At 39.4% G+C, this 26,734-nt stretch overlaps 2 protein-coding genes across 5 annotated transcripts; both read right to left on the bottom strand.

Annotated features, from left to right (window-relative positions):
• Window positions 1–671: 671 nt before the first annotated feature.
• On the bottom strand, window positions 672–25,047 carry LOC135256565 (phosphoglucomutase-1-like). Of its 4 annotated transcripts, XM_064338464.1 has the most exons (12): window positions 24,943–25,025; window positions 24,626–24,695; window positions 6,944–7,106; window positions 6,628–6,774; window positions 6,264–6,389; window positions 4,789–4,979; window positions 4,231–4,385; window positions 3,227–3,342; window positions 2,451–2,586; window positions 1,990–2,173; window positions 1,224–1,358; window positions 672–870 (listed from the first exon to the last, which is right to left on the bottom strand). In XM_064338464.1, exons 2-12 carry the CDS (start codon window positions 24,689–24,691, stop codon window positions 781–783), a joined length of 1,509 nt encoding a protein of 502 aa, XP_064194534.1. In that variant the 5' UTR covers window positions 24,692–24,695; window positions 24,943–25,025; the 3' UTR covers window positions 672–780. The 4 variants fall into 4 exon arrangements, with proteins under 4 accessions (XP_064194534.1, XP_064194536.1, XP_064194535.1 ...); XM_064338466.1 differs by lacking the exon at window positions 24,626–24,695 and having other exon boundaries at window positions 24,961–25,047; XM_064338465.1 differs by lacking the exon at window positions 24,626–24,695 and having other exon boundaries at window positions 24,943–25,038.
• On the bottom strand, window positions 16,111–17,654 carry LOC135256572 (forkhead box protein D3-like). The gene has a single exon (XM_064338478.1). The coding sequence runs from the start codon at window positions 17,318–17,320 to the stop codon at window positions 16,244–16,246; it is 1,077 nt and encodes a 358-aa protein (XP_064194548.1). The 5' UTR covers window positions 17,321–17,654; the 3' UTR covers window positions 16,111–16,243.
• Window positions 25,048–26,734: the final 1,687 nt, after the last annotated feature.

Raw genomic sequence — 26,734 nt, 5'->3', positions numbered from 1 at the left:
AATAAATGTCAAAAAAAACAAAAACATTATAAACATTCCTTGCAGTTGTGTCAGATTGTGGCCATATGGTGGATCTGTGTGCTTAGCAGGAGTTACAGCTGTGCAGCCCTAAACGCTCCATTCTGTACAGCAGGCAAGTATGACTTCCACACCTAGTGATCATATTTGTATTTGGCTATAATCTGCACCAAAATTATCCTCTCTCAAAGACGTGGTTATCGAGGGTAAGTCTGAGACTGTCTACGATGGGGATTATGGTTGAAACCCTTAATATGTGCTCTTTGCTTATCTCTTTAGTTCTTGAGTTTACATAGCTCAGCTTTGCATGTCTGGAGTCCCCTTTTTATGCTGTGACTGGCATGAACCCCTCATTTTCTTTTAACCTTGTTTTTTTTTCTCTCTCTCAATTTAGAATGTCGAGTTGTGTATTTATAGACCTGTCTCATTGCAGCAACCTCATCAGTCAAGCGAATGCAGACAAGCACACACTCGATCATGAAGTGTGTGCTACCGGCCACCAGTTATGAAATACTCTACAAAACAACCAATAGGCAATTTTTACCACAATATGGTATTGTTTTACCACAAAGTGGATAACATTTTCTCATTGACCACCCCCGTAATATTCAATCACATGTATGCACTTCACAAACAACAGTGGGGGAAAAGACTTATGAATGTAGGGTTTAATGGATCATGTCTTGGGTTGAACATTATTGTACAGATTTGAGTAGTGTAATTTGGTGAGTTTTAGTGGGGCTGTGCAACAGAATGGGGGCATCACGTGATCACTGTGGGGCCGTTTAGACCAGTCCTCTTGTGAATCTGCGAGATCTTCAGAGCGATAGTCACCAGGGGAGCCAGCATGGCCTGCTCCAGACATAGTACAGGAAAGAACCCGTTAGTTTTTTAGAGAATGTTTCCATCTTTGCCAACACTAAAGCCAAGATAATTTCTGAACATGCATGATGTCTTGAAGTATGTATGAATAAATATTTTTTAAAAAACTTTTAACTGAACTTTGTCATGGTTTTGCACAATACTTGCCTTGCTATGTTGAAAACCAATCTAACTTAGAACTTCTCTGAATGTTCTGCAGATCTTTAAACCATGCTGGTCAGAAAAGCTCCATTCATTATCAATTGCTCAGTCAGAAGCAATATTGGGTTTCAATTCAGAAGGGCACAAGTCAAGTGATTTAATAATGATTTGCCTCTACTGACCTGTGGGTCTTCATATATCATCTGAGGGTCTCTCTCATAGCTGTCGATGTAGAGCCTGATTGTGGCCCCAGCACTGCCTGTCCCACTGAGGCGGAAAATGATGCGAGAACCATCTGAGAAAATGATCCTAAGACCCTGAAAACAAAGACACAAAAGTGAGACCCATGATTTAAAATGTCAGTGATAAAATAAATATTACCAGTTCCAGTTAATCAACATTTATTCAAGTGTTCAAACAACCAAATTTGCATATAATCACTATTCATTCTAGTATGGTGCCCCAATGTTACAACACAAGTTTAAAAACCGATGTAGACAATATGAGAAAGCATCGAGAGTGAAAAAAACTTGCATGTGTATATAATGATGATGCAATTAAACTGTTTACCATTTATATTGTTCACAAACTGCATAATATATCTTTATAAAACATGAAAAGATTATAATTGTTCCACATTTTTGCCACTTTAAATGGACCGCTTCCCTTATCTAAGTGACTTAACTGGTAGAATTAATTTAAGTTAAGTTACTTATCTCTAGTCCACAGAATGTCTTGTTGACAGGTTTTGGTACTGTGAGATACTACAGAGAATTTTAATGTTTATGGGTAGAAATGCAATGTGTTCCTAAGGGTGGATATTTGTACATGAGAAATTGCTGGTGGTCAAAGAGGGGAAGTATAGTGGATGAACCATATTTAAAGTTTGAAACAAAATGAACTCACTTACTCAAACACTATATCACATACTTTAGTGTAGACACTAACCTGATTCCTTGAGATACTTCCATCCACAGGGTCACTATACTCAAAGTTGTCAGCTTTCTCCACTTCATAAATCTTGTCTCCAGCTGAGAACTTCTGCCCAATGAATACCTTGTCGAGAATCAGTGCCTCCAGGTCCTTGATCATCTCATTGGCAGCATCTGAGTCCACTTCCTCATAGTCGTACCTGTCAAAGGTGCACAGACGAATTGTGCTGGGCAGTCCTATACCAGAACAATGTCTGTCTGTCCCTGTCATGGAAAAGCACAATTCCCAACTAAATGTCCAGGTTTCTAAGTTCAGTAAGCAATGTAACAAAATAATTCTTGAAAACATCAAAGTCAGTGCTGACAGTAAGCTATTAGATGCCAAGTTTATTTGCATAGTTGAGAGATGTGAAAAATAAACACCAAGCTTATTTCAGAATTTTTTTAGTTCAACCACTAGAGGACAGTAGTAGTCACCTTGTGAAGAAATTTCTGCCAAATTTCTGCCAGTGGTCCTTCATGATGTCCTCCACACTCTGCTTCCTCACAGCAATGATTGACAGCCAGGCCAGCACCGCCCACAACCCATCTTTCTCACGAATGTGGTCAGAGCCTGCCAGAAGAAGGCAATGTGGTGAGGTACCTGACACGTCTAATAAGAACATCAACCAACATGTGCCTTGGAAAGTAGTACTCCTCTTGGATTTAGGTCTCAGTATGCAAAAATGCAGCTGACAAGTATACGAAAGAATTTAACATACAACAGTGGTCGGTTAGAAAACATAAGCACCCCTAAATAATTTCACTCGCTCTCTGTGACAGTAATAATATATTTTATATTATATAAATAGATTTAATATATTTATTATTATTATTATTATTATTATAAATATATGTATGAGATTTATAATGCTAGGGACAAAGACACTTTTTTATTTCTTGATTTGGCTCTGGAAACCACAATTTTACATTTGTAATCAAACAATTCACAAGTGGTCAAAATGCAGATTCTCACCTTTTATTAAAATATTAAATGATATCTATACCCTTGGTTTTTACCATGTAGAAATTACAGCAGGTTTTATACACAGCCCTCCTCCCTCATTTTTCTCTCAATTTAAAATGCAGAGTGGAGTACAGAACTAAATTTAAAAAAGAAAGAAATTCTTTCTCCCAAACAATATGAAGCTCACTCTATGTCTCTCTAACCATGCAGTTATTTTATTCCCTCTTACTAACTTTCTTTCTCTCACCTGTGCCAAAGCTCTCCTCCCCACACAGGGACAGCTTCCCTGCATCCATCAGGTTCCCAAAGAACTTCCATCCTGTGGGTGTCTCAAACAGCTGGATCTGGGTGGCTTTAGCTACACTGAGCCAAAATAAAGAAAGCAGTTAATGAACCATAATGGTTACAGAACCCTGTAAAAAATATAATAATAATAGTAATAATAATCATCATCATCTTTATCCTCTGAATTTCCTCTGAAGTGCAGTAGAAAGGGTTCAACATCATTCCTTTTTCAACTTCGTCTTTCATAACTAAATTCATGCGTACCTGTGCTAATCAGTTTAGCATTATTATCCTTTTTTTATCTCAGTTATACTTCACACTCTCATATAGAGGTCAGTGATGGCACATGGCACATTTTAGCCCTCTGCGGGGGATGGGAGGTAGGGTGGGGGTAGGGGTGGAGGCACTCTCGGTCTGGACACTCACCCCCTTGTCAACCACTTTTCCTAATGGGCACCCCATGCTGAGAAAGTTCACTTGTAAAATGCCACATGCTCAAGTATGCACACATTATATCACTTTACATTCACAGAGCAGATGCTCTAATCCACAAAGACTTTGGGCATTCCAAGATAGCTGAACTGTGCGCATGTGTCATGAACAGATCTGCTGCACCGAAGCATGTTGTGGCTGACATTTGTTTGAGATCGCATGACACATATTAAAAATGTTAAAAAGAAAAAAACAAGAACAGAACACATGATTGGATGAGAACAATCCACTCAGTCCATCGAGACTTGTCAATTTGCATATTTTGTCAAGAGGGCATGCAAACACACACACACACAATGTTAAAATTGAACATTTCTGACCTGAGTCTCAGCTATTGTTCACAGAAGCCTTTCAAGATCAAATGCGTAATGTTTCATGACCCAACAGCAATATGAGATCAAATGAATCAGGCAAGTCAGGCAGATCAGGCAGTCTGGCAGGGTGGACCGGGAACAACCAGCTTGGTGGACTTACTTGTCGAGAGCGGCGCTGGTGGGCATGCTCCGGGCCAGACCTCTGATCCCCGTGTGCTGGAAGTAAGGGATGCTGAAGAGGTTGGCGGCAATGACTGCCACTGAGTCTGAGGGGTTCACGAAGAAACCCTGCCTCCCCAGCACCATGTTGCGATCCTAAGGACATGAGGCCAGGAATAAGGCTTGTGTGCATGAAAAACACACAAGCTTCACCTGATTTAGGACTTTTACACCAAACTGAATTCCATGAATATAGTACATTACAAGGCTTAGATGTGCAAACTTAAAATGGACATTTCACTGGAAGAAAGAAATCTGCAATCAAAACTGCAATTTAAAAAAAAACTTCTAAATGGAACCGAGTAAATAGAGCTGACATAGAAATGCAGGAATAAATTCCCAACCCAGAATGCCTTGCCCTGATTTTCTCTGGTCACCTTTGTTCATAATGAAAGCTTTTTTGATTACGTGTGCAAAGCCACCACTGCATTATGTAATTCTGTTTAATAGATGATAACTCTAAACTACTGAATTAGGAATTTAGTGACGCCAAACATACACCATCACCATCAAAGGCGGCTCCAAAATCATACTCCCCGCCCTTCATGGTCTCCACCAGGTCTGCAGCGTAGGTGAGGTTGGGATCAGGGTGGTGGCCCCCAAAGTCCTCCTTGGGGGTGCAGTTGATGGCAGAGTTGGCAGGAGAGCCCAGCTCCTCACAGATGATCCTCTTCACATATGGTCCTACCACTGTCAGGACACACAGAGGGACACGGAAAGAGACGGAGAGAGGAAGAGTGACTCAGGAAATGCCAATCTGCAATGCATCCAAACCCTACATAATGGAGCATCTTTAAAGAACTCTATCTAATCCAACTTCTGTCAGTCCCATGCACTCAACTACCAAAATACACCATCTTTATATAGAAGCAAGCATAATTCATTTGTTTGCTGAAAAATTGTTTACTGATTAAATGATTGCACACAAAGTGCAAAGACAAGAGTGCAGTTGTCAGGACTTTCTCTAAAGATAAAATGTCAGATTTTAATTTCTCACATGACACCAACAAAACTCAAAGCATTCAAAGCATTTGGAGGCTTTCGAATGGAGGGGGGATGAGAGCCTAGTAAACACGCCCAACAGTCACAGATTGCCAGCAATGTGGGGACAGCCCGTTCCTCCTCCAAACAAACCCTGCGTTTGGTTTTGGTTTTTGGTTTCAGTGTTGTCCCAAGGTGGTCCTCTTAGCAGCCAGGCCAGTAGCCCCTGAAGGAAACCCAACCCCAAGCAGGTGCATCATTACAGCAGGCCTCCCAATCCCTGAACGACAGCACCATGTGATCACCACAGCTACCGGCTGCTGGTTTGACTGCATGGAAATCTCCACAGAAAGCACATAATGCGCACATTCAGTGCCATGGGGCTCTCAAAGAAACAGTGCGGTGAACACACAGCTCTTCAGCATTACTACACTGACTTTTCTTTCAATTCTAAGATTCCAGACAAACCTTGAAACAATGTACGGTGTACCTGCTGTTTGGTAATATGAATTTGAAATGACTTGAAGCATGAAGTATACTTTAATGAATTACAGTTGCTTCCTTCTGGCTAACAGCACACTAATATTAATATAACTAAATGCAACCAAACAAAACTTGAATTAGTCCTTAAAGCTATGGCAGCAGTAAACACGGAAGAGCTACTTCACCATACAATATCTTATCAGTGACTCAATATATTATTCCTATGGCAGTTTTCTGGGGATAATGGTACTATTTACTTTTTAAATGAATTAATACATTATTTATTATTCATGTCATAAACTGTAGCTATTGAAAAATATTACATTTTAAAACATATAAAGTTACGGCACATTTAGAGATCCTTGAGAAGATGACTCAAGATTTATATTGAATAGGTTTTCACAAAATTGCATTGCAGTGAGACAGTGACAATTCAAGTGTTCTGAGGGGGTAGAAACCGAAATTTGGGATGAGTAAAGGCCAAAAGGAGAATGTATTCCCACCCCTTACCCCCATGCATGGCATCCAGCCGTATGCGGAGGTGGTTCTCTCCAGACAGCAGCTCCTTCAGGGCAGCAAAGTCAAAGATGTTCCTCAGCATGTTGGCATAAGACTCCACTGAGTCCACAATCTCCACTGTGAGCAATAATAATGGGCCTTGGTTATTATTAATAAAGGATGGAAGTTCACCCTATTTAATTAAAGGTGTTTCTGTGAAGTAGTCTAGGTATAGATCCTTCTTAACTCAACTTCAGAATATCAATATTTAATGCACTTGTTCAAAATCTTCGAAAATACAGAATATTCTCTGGTGGAAATAGTCATTGACAGACTGAACCCCCCACTTCACCTCACCCCCAGGCTTCTAGCTGACCTTTGAATGGCTTAAACTTGTTCTCCAGGTCGAAGGTCTGCTTGCCGATGGTTGACAGGTCAACTTGGAGGTCTGGGCAGATGGCGTACTCTTCAATGGTCTTACTGATCTGGAAGATTTTGTCTGTGACGGCTTCAGGTGCTGGGCCTGCAGCAGGTCACATGACAGAGGGCTCACGTGTCAGAGACTCATCACACAACAACGGCTCATTTCAGCTTGGGGAAAAACAGGCCTTAACGAGGACTGGGAATGGGATATTTGGCATAGAGTAGCTGCTGTGATTATTAAACCTTCCCTGCTGTTGCCCCCAGCTCACCTCCATTGGAAGTATTGAACTTGATGCCAAAGTCCCCTTTAGGTCCTCCAGGATTGTGGCTTGCAGTAAGGATGATGCCCCCGATGGCTTTGATCTTCCGGATCATGCAAGACACCGCCGGTGTGGACATGATCCCATTCTGGCCAATCACCAACCGCCCGAACTACAGCAAAACACACAGGGAGGCAGGTCAATCAAATGCTTCTGTGTCAGAAATGCATTTTTATTCAACCATATTCAAACAAAGCACTGAAGAGTATTTAGTGGGACAAACATCCAGCCAGCTCTGTTGATGGAATACCGCTGGTATTGGCATATTTACAGCTACCACAATTAAACGTGTCTACTGTTGTTCTGAATAAACATTTACACCCCATTCACATTGGAACGCAGAACAATGCTGGTATTCAGGGAAGTATAGTACAGTCCTGTGGGGAGAAGTTGCTGGATAAAATCCCAGGTGGGAAACTGCCATCGTATTTAACCTGCCTTAATTCAGTAGAAAATATTCAGTGGTATTAATGGATAATATGTACAAAATATAAGCTGGGCAAGGGTGAATGCTGAGAATAATGCACATTATACTGACAGTTGCTGTATTGACTAACTTCTCCAGGACTCCTCTGAAGTGTGTCAACCGCTCATTTGAATTACCTGGTTGCTTTTATTCCCTAAGCACATAATTAAGAGCCCGCCAATAACAATATTGAGCCTTTGCTGTGTCTTTGCAGCCTCCGATATCCAATAAAAACCTTCAAAAATCCATTTCAAATTTTAAAAAATGTAAAAGTAAACACACAGATAGTCACAGAAAGGCTTAATTATTGCATTCCTAATGAGGAAAAACATAAATATTTCATGCATTTAGAATAACATTGAAAAAAATAAGGTATTTACTTTTCAACATCACAAACAAGGTTATTAGAAATTATCTTTTAAGTAGCTTTTGCTTCCATGAATTGTTAGTTGAAGAACACACGCCTTCAATAAAGCAACAGAAAAGCTACACAAGGCAGGCCTTCAGACATAAAACATAGGAACCGCAAAGTACTGTACACACATTCAGACTAGTAGACACTCACATGGGTTAGACATTCACTCAGACCAGTAACAAGGTTTGCACAGTCAGCACTGACCCCGTTGGCTGCAGCCATTTTCACTATGACTCCAATGGCACTTTTATTAAAATAGCGGCCATCTCCTCCTACAACCAGGGTGGATCCCTGACGGTCTCGCAGGTCGATGGAGAAAAATATGCTCTGGACAAAGTTCTGGAGGTAGTCCCGACTGGTCTCAAAAACAGACACCCTCTTCCTCAGGCCACTGGTTCCTGGTTTCTGGTCAGGGTAGGGAACTGTCGGCAGGGTAACAAGCTGGAGGGGACTGTCGTCCATTGTGGTACAAGAATCCCAAATGACGGGAGTGTTTGAAAGCCTCCAGTTTGGGGGGAGGGTGGGGGGGATGGAGAAGAGGACAGTGTGTGTGTGTGTGTGTGTGTGTGTGTGTTTGGGGTGGGTGGGTGGGGGGGGTGACAGCCCCAGAAATAACCCCAGGATCTCACCTCACAGCAGCAGGCTGTAACTGAAGACGCTCTCCTGCACATGTCTGGGGTGATCACTGTCAGGGCTGAGGCGCCCTCCAGAAGCTGAAGGGTGGGCGGGGGTTGCCCTTGCTCCTCTACACCCCTGCAATCACCCTGTCCTATCAGTGTGGATACTTTTTTGAAAACCTTCGGAGGTTTCCGGAGTTTCCCCTCGTCTGATCTCTGACATAAGGAATACCCTGCCCAAGAATAGCCCAGCCCTACCCTCACAGCACAGGCTGACACTGACTTCCAGACAAATGGTAGGACGGCAACACTATCTGTAGCACACTACACCAGGCACCACCCCCTGCCTGCCAAAACTGCCTAGCAACCAGTTGCCAACACTGCCTCACAATCAGTTGCCAACAACAACCTGCCACTTAGTGGAGACCATCTACTTCCTACACAGTTCACACTGACAGAAAGAAGGTCTGGCTGTAGCAATGAACCTGACTTTTCTGGGCTGGTGAATTATCCAGTTGGGAGTTTTTTAAATCCCCTGTAGATTGAAACAGTTACACTAGTAACATTCAAAAATAAATAAATGAATAAAGGGAACAAAAAAATCACTTAAATGCTTTTTAGAAGTGATGCTAGCTCTAGCATTCTTTAGTCTAGTCAATAAAGAAAGACCAGATAAAATAACATTATTTTTACAATTCTCATTACTGGTGAAAAGGAACCCTGAACATTAACAGTATGGAATGAAGCAATTAACATATTACAACAAAGATATACAAAACACAATTACTACAATAATGACTTTCTTGTAAATCAAGTCACTAGCTACACAGAGGCAACCAGAGATTCATACAGAGGTGTCCAATTTTTTCAAAGAAAGGTCCGAGCAGATGCAGGCATTGATCAAGTCCAGCATTAAAATGCTTGATTTATTCAATAAATTAAGGCGTTGTTTGACACAGTGGCAGACATGAACAGTGAATCATCAGGAAAACTACGGTACTTGTCGTGGTCTGGCCGCTGCAGGAGGTCCAGGTATGTAGCCTATCTTGTAGGCTACGTTAGAGTAAAATGAATAGCCTACGTTTACCCCATTTGCAGGAGTAATTTGAATGATCAACTGTATTGCATCCTTAATGAAATATCTTCAGTCGCCACCAACTACAATCGTGCCGTCCTGTCTTTTATAGTTAGTTGCAAGTATGCTTTGGATGACATTTTCAACGTAGTACTGTTTGTTTTGACAGTTATTATTTTCGTCATCTTCAGGTCACACAATAGCATCTGACGCTAACCAAGTCAACTGATTTTCCAGACGGTGACTCCCACTTCAACATTTAAAGGCGCAGAGGAGTTGGTTCCTTCAACGTAAAGGAATTCTTGCTATCATAATTACTCGCTGTTTTGCTTTGTAAATACCTATAGCCCATTGTCAGATAAGGTTCGTATTATTCTATATGAATTGCATAGGCTGCACATCATCTGATGTGGTATGTCCCTGACTCACCTTTTCATATCCATAGCTAAAAGAAAAGAAAAAAAAAAACAGATCGCTGCAACCTATACCAAAAATATTTAAGTTAGTATACTTGCGTATTATAATTTTAGTTATATTGATTTGATATAAAAGTTGGTTTTATGTAGACTAGAATGTCCGTGTAGTGGTTGCTTTCTGAGGTGGTACACACAGCCAATTTGAAGCACCAATCAAAAACCAATGGAAACTAAAATGAAATTATAAAAAATGCAAGCACCAAATAGCTAAGCAAAAATACGAAACCGATTTTTTTTGTTTTACTCGTCGTCATTGCGTGATTGTGTTTTGCAACCGCGGGCTACTAGGCTAAATTTGCCGCATTTCAGAGAATTGAAATACACTTGGTGTTCCACGAGGGGGTAGCACACTGTTGCAAGTTGGGTGACAGCACTGCCGATGTGTGACTTAATGAGTTATAATGCGTCAAGTGCGATCTGTATGAAGTAGATCAGTGATACCTAGCTAAATAATAAAGAGAGACGGGTCCGTAGGGAAAAGAAGGATTCTTGGCTTAAGTCCTTCGAATTTTTTATCTGTAAATTATTATTACTGGGAAGCTGGCTATGGTCCAAATACTTGGTTATTAATCCTGGCTTTCTAGCCAGTAGCTAGTTCCAGGGTCTGTAATGCTGCTAAGTCTTGTTGGAGTGGCAGTCCTATCAATACACATAGTGTTCAAATATAATGTGGGTGACTGGTTCCTATAAGAGTGCTTTTGTACAGCAGCGTCAGTGCTGTGTAATAGCAATATTTCTGAACATATTATTTCACATTGAGAGGACTCATCTGTTCACGGTATGCTCAATAATCAGTGTCTGAATGTTGGTCTATGGCTACCTTTTCCCCACAGAATTTGAAACATGAAACCAGGGAGTTGCAGGTTTTAGGGGAGGAAGTGAACTTGAGGCTAAGTTAATGTCCCATACTAGGAAACCTTTTCAAAACGGCACAATAACAATCACAAGACAAGTAAATGCATTTCAGATGCTTATATAATCAAAGCTTTTTAAAAGGGAAAATGATAAAATTACTTAAATAAGATACTTAAATGAGAGGAAACATACAACCTGAACTAAAATTAAGATATTAATGATGCTTGTGGATGTTTTCTAATGAATATTGTTGAATTCACCGTTTCTTTTGGTGCACAGGTTAAATCACAGCACGGGGATAAAGTCACCAGGCCACAACATACTTTGGTCCCTGAAACCTACATTTGTGCTTTATTGTCTGTCATGGGAAATCATACAAACACTGTGCCTTGAAAAGACTTGAAAAATACAAATTGTAGAGTACCTATGAGTGCAGCAAGGATTGCTCTTCCTTTACAATCTTATAAAGCCTAAATGAGTATGCTGTGGATTTATATGTGTCGATAACCCACAGGAATCATAATCAACTAATCACCTAGTCAATTTTCACAAATATTAATGTAGAATGTGGTTTGTTGAAGAGCTGATGCTTCAAGACTATGGATACACATAGTGAGCCTTGAAATGACCACTTATAATAAAATAGCAAAGAAACAATATTGTTTAATTTTATACTAGCACTGCAAAGAAGGAAATTATGCTATGTGCTTATTCTGTGCTTTGGATCTAACCTTCAGCCAGGTTATTTTTGTATACAGTTCACTCATGGCATGTCACCGCTATGAACTCATAAGAAGTGAAATGGGGTTAATTTGTAATAAAGAGAAGACTTGTTTTATTGTGTTTTTGGTTTACTTCCTTAAAGCGAAAGAAAGAAAACATTTAGTTAAAGTTTTAGTCACATTGGTTGACAGAGTGTTACAGTACATGCAGTGGCCACAGGGATTCTGGAGACAGTGATACTTTTGTGTGTGCAGCGTGTGAGCATATGTTTTGGATTTGTGTTTCTGCAAACAAATCATCCCCTTAAGAAAAAACAACATTTAGTTTTCTCTGTATTAGAGACCCTCTGTACTACTTGCTGGGGAAAATGAATTACTATAATCATTGCATGCACACATTCTGCCTTTAGCAAAACTATTCATGTGATTCAGCTGAAGTCTTGAGATGTGTATGAGGTGAATAGACCAATTGTTCAGCTGAAAACATTTTTTCATAAGGTCAGGTAAGGTTGTCTTTAGGTCACCAAAAAGTGTCTTCATTTGTCACAGTAAGCAACTGTAAAATATACATTTGTGGCTTGCCCCAGACAGCATATCACATTGCTCTCACATGGCAGCATGTTAAATTTATTTCACATGAATCAGTTTCTTCAAAAAGTCCAGAACATTTTCAAGTACATAGTTTGGATTATTAACAGATCTGTTTATCATTTTTTCATAGTACATGGAGGCAGAATGTGGTAATCGCTGCTTTGTGAATATGATTTAAAGTAAACAAGCTGTTATTTAAGGCCATGTAAGTGTTCCAAGACAGTCAATTTGTGGTTAAAGTCATGAAATTGGACATGTAATCTAAATCCAGATCGGTCATGTTAGACACAGATTTGCTCACACAGCAAAAACGGTTGATTGCAGCCATACTGGAAGCAGGAACCTCATTTGTTAAATCAATGAGAAGTATAAGAATTATGAAAATAACAATCAACAGGCTTGTCATTTTTCATGAAGGAGGTTGGTAATTTAATCTTAACCAGTAATTTTTTGTGAGTACTCATTCTGAAGTCAAGGTATCTAAACATTGAGCTTCCTCGCGTATTTTCTAAGGAGCATAACATAAATAATTGAAACAGTTATGCTTTTCACTTGAACACTTTATGTTCTTTGAAACATTTAGTCATGAGTTGTCACTGGCTCCTTCGATTCTGCATAGAAGCAGCACATTTTATTGAAATCTTTTCAAGAAAAAAGTCCATTATAATGCGAGTTTATATAATAAATCAAGCAAATTTGATTGGTTTATAGTATGTTTGTGTATCTCAGCCTCCTGAAGTTGTAAACCAACTTTGATGCAAATAGGTTTTTAAAAATTATTATTATTGGTCCTAAGAGAAAAAACAGTCCTGCATATAAAGCAAAATGCTTGTAAATCAAGATGGCACACATTGGTAGTTCAAGGGCAAAACTGTAGATCTGAAATGTGCTCCCAACTCTAATAATAATATAACTGATTTTGCTGCGGATTCCACTGGTCAAACAAACATACTCTACAAATGATACTTCCAATATGATTCTGTTTTTCATTCAGACTAGATTGGACTGGACAGCTAATCCACTACTGAGGCGAGTTGTTTTGGCCTGGATTGATTACCTTCACAGTAGTGAGTTGTCACTAGCCACTTGAAAACTATAAGTGCAGTAGAATTCTTAGCAATACCTCATGGCTTAATGAAGCTGTGATCACTTTTGGCCCTGTGTTAAGTTATTGTATATATGACTGTACATTTCTATTGATTTAACCAGCTCCATCTGGCTGTACTTTCTCTAAATGTACATAGAAAAAAATGTGATGTGGTCAGTCACACAAAACAATCACATGCATGCATAATTTGTTCTTCACATTTTTTGGTGGTTCAGGTCTTTTCTTATTTAAAGTTTTTCAGTTGATATAACTACATAGTGAGCACATATTTTTCCAACAAAGCTCTTTTTGGTTTTCTGGTTAAGAAAGGGTGTCACAAGCTCAGGTATGACTCTCACAGGCAGCATGTGGGAGGGCAACAGACACCATCCTTTGAAATGGCTGGTGCCATGCTATCCCACGCTCCTCATTAATTTAAACACTATCTGAGCACCAAACTGTGTTTTTGAAGAGACAAACGAACACTTGCACTTACTTGGAAGTCAAAATTAAGGACATATGTTTGATTGAATCTAGGCCATTATAGCATATACTGCAGTATTTCACATGTACAGTACATTGTTTTAGGACTAAAAAGGTTTCTTTTAATGTCAGTGGAATTTTTTAAAAGGAACATTTTTGGTCTCTTCAACCAAAAGTTGATGGTTAGTAGATGGTTAAGGTTTATGTTCTCTGTGACCTTTCAAATCATGTCCCGTCAAGTGCCACATCAATTTTACAGTAACTATGCTGAAAGCATGGAGAAAATGCACCATAAACACAGCATTACCACGACTATTTAGAAGCAACATGTGCAGCGTTCATTGCCAGCAAAACACGATTCTCTTCACTTTGCCATGTTATTTTAGCCTCAAGGGGAAATAATTTTCCAACCATGACTGGATAATAATGGCTGTAATGTATAATATTGCACTGCATTGCATGAGATCCAAACCAGTATTAATTTCAACTGTGTCAGACCTAAAAAAAAAAAGCGGAGAACAAAGCTGGGGAGAAAATGCCATACTGGTCCCCAGGCCTCAGTTTGTTAAAATGCTGACGTTGGGTAAATTAGTGCACTGAAGACACTTCATATCACATTGAACAGGGGCTATGTATTTTTAAATGTTTAAATGAACCCCATTTATGGTCTGAGGGAGCAGGCTACTGTCTGCAATAAAGTATCTTCCTAGAGACCGTGGGAACAGGCAGCTCTCTCAGTCCCACCCCACCTGTGCCCTGCCATAGAACAGGTGGCATAGTAAAGGTCACCGCCTGGTGCAACACACTTGTAGTGCAGCAGGGCCACCAGTTAAGACCTTTCTTGACTGTTTATATTGGCTTGACTATTACCAAATGGTTCAGACACATAGACTGTTTATATGAAGTAGTTAATGATTAGTTTATCGATTAAGAGAGATTATAAGTAGGGGAGACCGGGGATGGTTGGCACACTTTTCTCTCTTTTCTGTATTTCTCTGGCATAATTTATGTCAGAATATTCTAACCAGTAACAAATGAAATCTTAAGGTCTCAGCTATAAATAAATATATTTTAATGTCCACAAATGTTTTCCACGATTAAGTGATTGATGATTAAAAAGTCATATGTTGTGCACTTGGCCCCTCTGCTACCCAACCCCGTCTCCCCTGCTTTCATTTGAATAATCGCATGTATATGTCTATTAGGATTACGAAGAGTCAATTACGCGTATGGAAAGGCTTTAAACTTTTTTTGTTTGTTTGTTTAATTTCAACCTGTATACCTGCCGGTGACGTTAAACGAAGACACAACATCAGTGCCCTTACTTGTAGGCTTCCCAGTGAAACATTTGGGCCCACCGTCACTTTGAAGCACAGCAGTTTCAATACACTGAAAGTGAATTTAAAAGACGTGTCCTCTCCCTTTTCCGAAGAGTATCACATATAGTCCGTGACCCCTGTCTGTCACACACTGTCTCTAGGGATACCAATTGTCGTTTATGTGTGGGTGGGCATATTTGCACGTGTAACTGACTTGTTAGAAGCAAGAAACTAAAATATGCTGCATGTCACAGTGAAACCGTAGAAAATAAATTACTTCGGCTTAACGCTGGCAGCTTATAAGACTACAAACTGTTCTATTCGATGTGCAATTGGTTCATTACCTTATACAACCTATTGTACTGTGTTCGCAAAAATAAATGTGCTATGTTTTGCCAGAGAACACGTTGATTCTCAGCGGCATACTTAAGTTAAGTGAAACCAGGCGGACATAATTATTAATTATAATTTAAGCACAACTACGGAAGCAGATCAGCAATGAAGCCATTAAACTTATTTTGTCGGGTAGGCTTTTGATTACTTATCTGTGCTGTGTTGTAATTATTGCTTCTGGAAGTTGTCACCCTTAGACAACAAGCGCATAAGTATAGAGAAGAATTCATCTTTCCTCATGAAACTTAGTTTGCTCTTTCAGCCTGACCACTGTATCTTCACTGGTGTTAAGTTAAAATTAAAATGTATGTATGTCTATGGCCTGTCTTGGTCAACCAATGAGACATAGTCAACCAAAATCTCGACAGTCCTAAACGTTCAAATAAAAACAGAAATATGTACGAAATATGTACGATAGAAACATATATTTAAAAGTATGTTTCAAATAATTGAATCTACTTGTATGTATGTTTAGAACAATGTAATCTACTGATATGATTTTAATAAAAAACTAAACGAAAGCTAATTTAAAAACATTACACACATTACATGTATTTGGCAGACGCTTTTACCAAAGCGACGTAGAATAAGTGCATGAATGAAAAACACAAAGTGAATCGGTTTCATCATACAAATATATTTAGGTTACATATTTTACCTGTACAGTAGTTGGTTCCTATTGCTATTGGCAGTGCATACAGATTTAAAAGTCCAGTGCTGGGTAGCCTATCATGCTGTACAAGATTGGTTTTAAGAAGCAGAAGAATATTTTGACATAGTCATAGCGGGAAGAAACTGTGCGGAGATGACATGCGCTGACGCGCTGAGGATAGGCAACATTGCGGTATGTGCCCGAGGCTGCATGGTCTGTACAGCTGACCGGACTGTCACAGGTGACTGTCGAAATGTCTGTATGCTGGGTGACGTGCTGGTTAACCCAATAATATTTTCTATACTAAAAGAAGGTTTGTTTGCAGCTTCAGACTTTACCGCGGATGCGGGGTATCGACTGCTGAGCTGCATTTGAAGATTAGGGCAAAGTTGGGAATTGAAAGACTTCCTGTTCAGTTCAGCCGTAGCCAGGAGTGGCACGGCTGCGGGAAGCACCGGACCCAGTGGAGGGCCGTAAGGGTGCAAAACCGCCGGATGGGGGTACGCTGAGGGGTGAATTCCAAAGTGACGGCTGTAAGGATTCCCAATGCCAAATGTTCCAAAAGTCTGCATAATGAGGGCGGTCTGGTCCCTGAGAATATCTGGCTGGTGCCTCTTGAATCTTTTCCGTCTCCGGAGAAAGCTGCCGTTGTCAAACATGCCCTCCGATTGCGGGTCCAGCGTCCAGTAGTTTCCCTTTCCAGGATTTCCAGGTTCACGTGGGATTTTGACGAAGCAGTCGTTCAGAGAAAGATTGTGTCTGATAGAATTTTGCCAAGCGGGGAACTTCTCTCTGTAGTACGGGAAGCGGCTGCTGATGAACTCGCAGATGCCGCTAAGGGTTAATTTCTTCTGTGGACTCTGGAGAATAGACATCGTGATGAGTGCTATGTATGAGTACGGTGGCTTTATTTGGCTGCTCTTCGACGAATTATCTTCCCCGTCCCCCTTGGTCACTCCGCTGCATTGGATAGCCGAATTTTCCAAGGGAATCCCTGCCTGTTCCCTAGTCCTGGTCGCACCCGTCTCCTGGCGGGGTGCCTGTCTATCGCAGTCGCTGTCCCGTTCCAGCTCCTCGTCATCACTTTCTCCAACCACGTCGATGTCAATGTCTTCAGCTGCGAGGACAGTCTGCCCATACATGTCGTTATCACTACTGGCCCCAGACAGGGTCATCACCACTTTATTCTATAGAATAAACCAAATGTAGGTTGCGTTGACCACTGCGTTGACCCTCGATTTGCTGCAAATAATGACAATATGCCTATAATATAGGCTATATGGAAGTGTTTAGGTAGGTCAAATCTGTATGTTAAATTTAGGGAGTATATTTGTTCAACTTTAGACTATATAAGTTTTAATTTAGGTCTATAAACCTGTTAAACTTTAGCCTCTTTATAAGTTAGTAAACATTTTAACCTGTCTGCTATGCCTCACGTCTATTCGTCACAGTTCCCTCAAAGCACAGCTGGATAGTCAAGATAACGTGCCGCACGCCCAGTTTAAGCGCTGCTTTATTTTCGGCTCAAAATATACTATCAGTACAGTCACGTGGCGCAATGACGTCCTCTGGTCTACAGTACTAATTGCGGTATTGGGGTAGCCTTCTGCTTGCTACTACCACAACAGCAACTACAACAACAACAACTATTACTACTACTACTAATCTTAATTTTATAGAGCGCAAAATGAAGATCTTATAATCTAAAGCGCTCCACAATAAAGGGTGGGTAGGGAAAAACAAACATTGAGCCTACATAAAACAGAAATGTACAATCACCCAGTCGCGTGCACATGTCTCATCTTCAGGTGTGTTTTAACTCTTCTGCTTAAATTGTATACTTGTGGATAAATAAAAAGCGAGGGCAGTTGCAAATGCAATTTATGAAACAATTTTCACACTGTATCTGAAATTGCAGGCACTATAACGTGTACGGGAAAGTATTGACAACTTTGAAGGTAAAGGGGTAATATAATTTTGTTTATTAAGATGAATTATATGCACAATGAAAATGTCTTGGTTGTAGTCTGTTTTACCAGTTATTGGAGGAAGAATACACACACACACACACACACACATAAATAATCAACGAAATAAATGATCTCCCAATTTGAAAACAGATTATCTAAAAATCTATTAAATCACCTAAGAGTTATGAAGGGCAGCACAAAATAAAAATATATGGTTCTGTATTGTGTATTTTTTGTGATTATTATTTGGAATACAATTTCCGAATTCAATTCATCAATACTATTGAAGACCTCTGGAACCCCTGATGATAAATAATAAATTATCAGTAATAATACAGGCAGGCGATTTTTTACACATTGAAATGGGTCTGCATTCATAACAGAATTCAGTGATCATTTAAAAACCCAAATATCGCATCATTCGTTGATTTTGCAGATTCTGTGAGGGGGAACGCCAGCACATCCTGGGGAATTAACAAACCAATAAACCTCTTGAGATACTCCGGTAGGATCATTTAAAAAACCGCGAATGTAGCATCATTCTTTTGAACCTCTAATTCAAATAAGAATGATAATACTATTTAATAATGAAACATTAATGTGATTATTATTTATGTGTAGTAGTTAAAGTCGCCTATTATTTCTATTAGTATAATTCACTTTTAATTTAACAATAGCATCCAGGTATTCGCTTCGTCCGAAATGTCTCTAACTTTTTTTTTCAAGAGAACGCAATTCCTTTGTGTTTTTGGGAAACAGACAGAATATGCAATAAAAAGAAAAAGCTTTCCCTGTTCGTTTCCCCTCTCACAAATATCACAAATCCCGTGCACTGTTTGTAGGCTACTGAACGTTGACAAATAAATTAAACGTCAGCATAAACTAGATTTAATTAGAATGTTATGATTCACAATTAAATCGTTTTACTTTAAGCACTGTTTACGTCCAGCTCTCACTCAAAGCAACTAAAATAATTATAAAAATGTGTCATTCTAATTCAAATTTTATGAAGTACATTTTTTATTTTTTTATTTTTGTTACAATACAGTCTGTCTCAGAAGATGCTTAATTATCAAATTACGATATAAAAATCAAGAAATAAGTTTAGCCTATTAATATCAATAAAATAGCGTAAGGCGGAATAAAATACCATAGGATATAATGTAGCCTACCATATTCCATCAATTAATTATGCTAGGGGAAACGAAATTGTTTGTTTGGTCAGACTGTGGACTGGTACGAAAAATATATGTAAGACATGCTCGCTTTCAGTTGCTTTAAATGGCCTATAAGATTATGACTCCAATATCAAGTTGTACATAACATCTTGATTCAATTTGGTAACAATATTTCCATGTGACTAATTTTGAAATAGCTGCTGAAAAGGCGACACCTTGGTCAATTAAGCATCGTTCTTATGCGCAAGTACGCATAGTCAGTTTTTTTATTTGCCGAAATTAACTAGGCATATTACAAATATTCACACATTAAACAGAAGGAAAACTGGAGGAACATACAGTAGAAAAGGTATCCATAAAATAGAAATTAACCAGGAACGCAAGCTGACTGCTGTTAGCCTATTTTTTTAGTTTTAGTTTTTTTCTCCCATTTTTTGCATGATCAGTTCTTTGAAGTTGTCTAAAATATCCGATGGTAGCACCAAAAATATTATTTTACAGATTCTTTAAAGGGGGAGGGGGAAAACCCCAGAGCGTCATGAGGAATTAACAAACCAATAAACCTTGAGATACCCTTGTAAAGAGGGAATGGATGTGTTTTACTCTTAGATCACTTGTAGGCATATACAGTATGTCTTTGGTTTGGTCTATGCCATTGACGAAAACTTCTCCCCAGTACATTTCAGACTATTTCAGCGTCCTCTTCTTTTACAAATGGCGCCTGGCTGTAAATAGCCTACTAATGACATCTCGCCACTTAATTAGGTTTTGCTGGTACACTCATTCATGGTGTCTGAAATTTCCCACGAGGCAAACCAATCGAAGGATTATAAGTCCTTACGGAAATGGGGTACAGTACATACATACATACATACATACCTTTTATGCAGTCTATGATACATACAGTACGTACAATGTTTTTAGATGAATAGTACTAGCTGATATCTCTCCATACGATGTACAGTGAAAATCAGTCATTTCCATTAGCCAATTCAAACAGAGCTTTGACTGCGCATTTCCATAACCAACAGTGTTACTTTATAATTATATACATATCATATTTATCATAATATGGGAAACATTTTTGTTATTCATATTACTTTAAAATTAAATAAACGAAAATGTCTGGTAGTTTGCAAAATAGCATCTTATAAAGTAATTATTCAATTCAGCTCAGGTCATTAGAAAACGGTAGGCTATAAACTACTGCTGGCTCCAGAAAATCTGAAGGATAGCCAAGTTAAGAATTCTAATGGTAATCCTATTTAAGCAATGCGGTACGAGAGGCAGTGCTGATCGCAGCAGAGACGGAGGTCGGTTTGCACGACGTCATTTATATCTGCCACCTGCTGGTAAAAAGAGGCCACGATAATGGTTGCTTTAAAAATCATGGTATAATAACCGATCACTCTCCGGAATGAATTGCTGATTTTCATAGATTACTCATGAAAAGACATATACTTGCATTCTGTGTTCTTTACCACTAAGGCATAGACCTCACTGAGAACAAGCCCGTTTGTCGTGTTTGAACACGTAACATCATCTTGCTGCAGAATTAACAGCATAAACTACCTCATGTAATTCACCTAAAGGCAAACCAAAAAACTCTAAGCAGATAAATATTTGGGCCATGTGACCCAACTTGAGAGCTCACAGACAAATTAAATTAACATCTTAGATATCCTGCGCGAAAACAATCTACACCAAAGATTAAGATCATTCCTGTCAGTTGACTCGCATTACAATAATATCATTTAAAGTCCTTAAGTCCTTCTTTGAAAGTTTGTAAATATTTTGAAAGTGTTTAATGTGCCAAATGTAATTAGCAATTCTGCTGGTGATTGTGTGCCATTGCTGGCATCAGGACCCAGGTGACACAGACGTTCATTCTGCAGGCTCATTTTACTGAGGGTCAACCAAAGGATCTGAATACCAGGGAACTGTATGCAGGCCTCGAGTACCTCAGTTGCTGAGTGCTGCTTGTCACCATCACAGCAGTGGAATCTGTAACTTTTTACGCCTATGCATCATTATATGTTGAGAAATGTGGCAGTGTGCAAATGCATAACAGTGTAGCATAACAGATAGAGGAGTGGTCTTATACGTTAGCGGTTGCTGGATCAACTTTTTGTAATGACTCTGCTAAATGCCAGTAATGTAATTTAATGCAGAAGATGGTAAGTTAAGTATTTTAGCCATCAGTGGGTACTGTGATCACATATAAAACACACGTGCCCAGCAGTGCCAAGTCACATATACAAGCAAAACAGGGCTTCTGGACTTTCTGCTCAGACAAAACATGAAACAGTCACAGAATGCACAATCTATAAACAGCATGGTTATGTGTTCTGGCAGGACTCAGGAGGATAATTCAGCAGAGGCAAAAATAAAGTATTTGCTGAAAATGTGAATATATATATTTTGAAACACAGAATTCTCTTGAATGGGAATAGTTGAGGACTATGGTACTCAACTTTATTTTGTAGGTTTATATATTTTTTACTATGATTTGTTTTGACACTGATGACTAGGCACCAGTTTGGCTTCTTGCATAACCCTGTGTGCATGCACTTTAGAAAGTCCCCCTGGATAACAGCATCTGCCAAATGTGTAATTACATAATGTAGATGGACAGCTTGCATGCATGCACACACAGAATTTACTATCTAGGACAACATTTTGTTCTGTGTAGCACGTTTAGGTGTTTACGTGAACTCTACATGAGGGTACTCCAATATTCCAGAGGTTCACGAGCCACTCAGTTCAGTTCCTGTTATATGGTAGCAGAATATATGAACTGTCAGCAAAACCTCTTGTTCAATATTTGCGCTGCAATCACCAACTGCTTTTTCAAAAATACTCTGACTAACCAAAATATTGAATCACTGGGGGGTGAACATTATGTTCTGAAACAGCAGTTTAAATGCTTTCAGCTTTGATAAAACTTTCTTTTGTTCCTTGTATGTTTTTCCTCTGTTCTCAGAGCTGAAGATAAAGAAACAATTTGAAATGTAGACATAAATCATTCATATTGCACAACCAAGGCTGAACTTCTGATATTCTTTGGGCTTCCCTTGCAACTCAAATGTCATGTGACTCTGAAATCGAAAGAATGAAATAATATTTATGCTGGTGGCATTTTAATTTACAAATCAAATATGCTGGGTATGTGTTTCTCCCCCTCCCCAAACTGTTTCTAATTATAAAATGGTATTGTGAAAAGGCACAACTAGTTCCTGTATATACACTGCAGGCTCTTGCTGTAAACATTTACATCCAAGATTATACAGGTTATACAACTGATTTAGCAATTCAATTCCACTCCAATTCACCCATGTGCTTGATGACAGTCAGCCACCCTGCTGCAAAGCATATTTCATATCCATTTCAGAAACAAGGAAGATAAAAATCAATACAAATGACTAGTAAAATCAAGTTTTAAAAAGTATTAACACAAACATGATTTTTTCATTTGGCTATAGTTATTGATCCATAGATCCAATGCACATTTAATGGAAATCGTCTTGAACTGTAATTGAAGCCTGATTTTCTAAAAAGTATGATCATCCAAATCCTAAACTTTTAAAGTTTTTGCGTGCTGACAAGCTAATGATGTGAATTGCTGATGTGACCTCAGTGCTAAAGTGGGCAGGGGAAAGTAGGAAGTGTACAGTGTGGTTTTATAGACTGCCTAAAAGTGAAGGGGGAGATTTATATGGGTATGAGTTCTTCCCAGCAAACAGGTGACTAATTTTTAACATTATACAACTGGCTCTTGATCATTTATTTTTATTTCCTCCTCAAATATAGAACACTTCCAGGCTCAGCACTGTGGGTGGCACTCAGAAGAGAAAATGTATTTTCAAAAGACAACTCGACAATAAAACTGGCACCGCATCACATGACTCTGTCACTCCTCCTTTGATATTCTCGCTGGCTCACTCCAGGATACTACCCACCCCTTTAATAAAAAAGGGAAAGGAGCATGAAGGTTCTCTTCAAATGAAAAGTTTGCCCCTCCTGGCAAAACATGTACAGTGCTGGCTATAAGAACAACATCAATGGCACCATTCTTTTAGAAATGAGCAAGCGTTTGGCAGAGGAACCACTATGGTGGCCAGTTCCTCCCTCAACGGGGTGCTGCATAGAGGTCGTTGAGACAGAGGGGACATCAAATGCTGTCCTGTTTGACCCTTGACCCCTCCACCCACCACCGGCAGCTAAATTGGTGGATGAAGAAGACTAATTTGCACAAACTCAGTGTGGTCAAATAGGAAGTTCATAACCTCGCAGGCCTGCTGCCCATGGTAACAGTGGTGATGTAGCATGCTCCAGAAACAGAATAGATAAGGAGTGATTGTGGAGACACAGCAGAGTAACTGTGCCAGTCAGTGAACAATTTGGGAGGAAAGCAGTTTGGCAAGGGGCTTCTGACATCAAAGGGCTGTATTAATGACCCAATATCAGCCCTGTGGAGCTGATAACGGTCCAGCCTATTTTGGTTCTGTACTTTAGGCCAAACTTTCCAAAAGACTAAATTTGTTTGCTGTCCCACATTTCCCTCAGATATAATTTTAAGTCACAGAAGACTGAGGGGAAGGTCTCATTCCAAATGTTAATTATTTCAGTTCAAAATAATTATGTAATTATTAAAGAATGCATGGTCTTTCAATTTTAGCAGGAAAATCTGTTTTTCCACAGCCAAATAATTCTAATGTGACCAGCAAATGTATGACCTGTTGAATGTTTGACTGAACCTTTTAAACAATGCATTCTGTTCATCCAAGAAGTGCAGACTTGATTCTCAAAATACCCTACTGAATATTGAGCAATATTACCATGCTCAGATTTCAGGGACAATCAAACATGAACAGGAAATCAAACCAACAGAATTGCCATTTTCAGCATTTTCAAAAGGCTCCAACACTAACAACCAAATCAGGATTGATCATTCTGGAATGTTTGAGAAAGGTTTCATGGGAACCAACATAGGACAGGGAGTGTGCTGAGATTGTGGCATTTTTGGAACAGTCATTTAAATTCTTAACTTAGGCTGCACATCACACCTCAAATTCATCTAAAAATCAAAGCAGTCAAGCTACATACTCCATCCAGTCACATGACCTGTGCAACATGACATGTTCTATAAGACACTCAAAATCTTCAAATTAAATGCCAGCCACAGCTTAGATCATATGTGGCTCTGAAGTCAAGCACATTTCTCAGTCTCTGAATAACAGACCTGACATAGGGACATACAAGAGCCAGGTTTCAAAGTCAAGTAATATCAATGCTGTGAAGACTTAACCTGTCACATATAATACTTTCCTACCCAAAGTAAAGGGACTGAAATGACTCTGCAATCTCTCCTCAATCGGAAGGCAGAAATGTCCCCCATCTGCCTGCAAACAACAAACTAAAGCAAACATGCAAAAACACTTTACAACTACATCATCAATGTGATGTGGACAACAGCTAACTTAAGGTGAGATGAGATGAATATATAGACTCTCAACAGCTAACTTCAGGTGAGATGGGACGAATATATAGACTCTCAACAGCCAAGTGAGGGTGCACATGTGCAGACATTTCCCAATTAGTGCAGATGTTGATGGTTCCTAACCAGCATAGAAAGACGAAAGCACTTACCCATATCCATTCCCATACCTGGACTTGAACACGATTACCACTGCAATGAAAGAGTATTCAGGTTCTTCTAGAGCAGCGAATCCCAAACTACTCCTTACAGAACATATCCCTTAGCTAGATCCTGGCATGTGGTCATTCTTAATCACCTCTGATGCTAGTCAAGGGAGTAATTAGTTGTATCAGGTGTGCTTGAGGTGGGATATATCAAATACCTGGATCTGGCAGGAGTTACCCAAGGAGAGGTGTGGGAATGTTCACATTGTGCTTATTCTGCTTTATCGAAAACAATTACATAAAAAGAAGTAACAACTTTTTAACTGATCCAGTTAAGACAAAATCAATTGCCTCTTAATTAGCTTGTGGAACATGTGTTTAAGTTTTTTCATAATTTCCCCCCTTAAACTGATTAACATAATGCAGATTTGGCTCGTTATCATTTGCTATGTCTTTGAGTAGTGGCCAGGTGTCCATGCTTTCACCAATTAGGGGCCTACTGATTCACCTCATCTTAAATTTGATCAGTTAAATAAAATACCTCTTTTTATGTCATTTTTGGAGTATAGTACAATGAATATACCATTTTTATTCTTCATGGCATGCATATCTATTTTGACATGATGTGGTTTAAGAGGGTAAATAATTGCTGAAAACATGGAATTAAGAAAAGCGAACATCTTTTTTAAAATTATGGGATTACAATTGTTGTTGGAACAAAAACCAACATGCACAGGGGGATGGGTGACACAGTGGTGCAGTGGGTAGCACTGTTGCCTCACAGCAAGAAGGTCCTTGGTTCAAACTCCTTTCTGAGTGGAGTTGGAGTGAATCTTCTCTCTATGTTTGTGTGGGTTTCCTCTGGGTACTCTGGTTTCCTTCCACAGTCCAAAGACACGCAAGTTAGGTTAAGATTCTAAATTGACCTAGGTATGAGTATGAGAGTGAATGGTGTGTGTGCCCTGCAATGGACTGGCGACCTTTCCAGGGTGTATTCCTGCCTCTAGCCCAATGCATGCTGGGATATGCTTCAGCACCTCTCGCAACCCTAATGAGGAATAAGCAGGTGTAGATAATGGGTGGACACAGGGGGACCCTGTTTGGGAACCATTGTTCTAGAGGTACTGTCCGGATGCCCAATGTTATCTGAAAAGGGCTGATGTGGGTGCATGTTTTTGCTTTAGCCCAACACTTTCTTGGACACTGATTACACCATCAGTAGTGTTGATTACAGCCTGACTGTGGTTTTTAGGGCTTTGAATGCACTACGCATTCCTCTAGTCATTTCACTTTAAAAATAAATGTGAAATATAATTAAAACTAAGAGGTGGAGCCATGGCAGAAGATGTCACTGCTATTGAATCTTACTGGTCCCTGTGTTTGCACCAAACCAAGTGGTGGACTGCAGTCAATCCGAGACATTTATATGAAAACCAAGAGCATGATTTTCCTATAAAACCACCCTTTATCCCATTATATCATGTCTCACACAAAAGGCTTTGCATTTCAAAGGTTCTGCAGTCTTGTAGATGGTTTGGTCTCTTGTAGGCAGGATATGTAAACATGCAACAGGAACAAGTTTGGGTCTTTCAACAAGACATGCACTGTGGTTTTAATTCATCTGTTGGTCTTTATGTGAAATGGGCTCTGTCTTTCAAATCACACAGCCAGAATCTTTAAAAGATGGCCTTTTAATAATGGCATACAGTAGAATAGGTCCGTGTTACCACAGCGCTGTCTGTGCTGGGGAAAAGGGAAAAACCCCATTCCATAGTTCTTTCAGCGCAAAAGCCATTCA

The sequence above is a fragment of the Anguilla rostrata genome, chromosome 6 (assembly GCF_018555375.3).
Source record: "Anguilla rostrata isolate EN2019 chromosome 6, ASM1855537v3, whole genome shotgun sequence".
NCBI lineage: Eukaryota > Metazoa > Chordata > Actinopteri > Anguilliformes > Anguillidae > Anguilla > Anguilla rostrata.
Note: the sequence above shows the minus strand (reverse complement) of the source record. Positions and strands in the feature narration are given on the sequence as shown.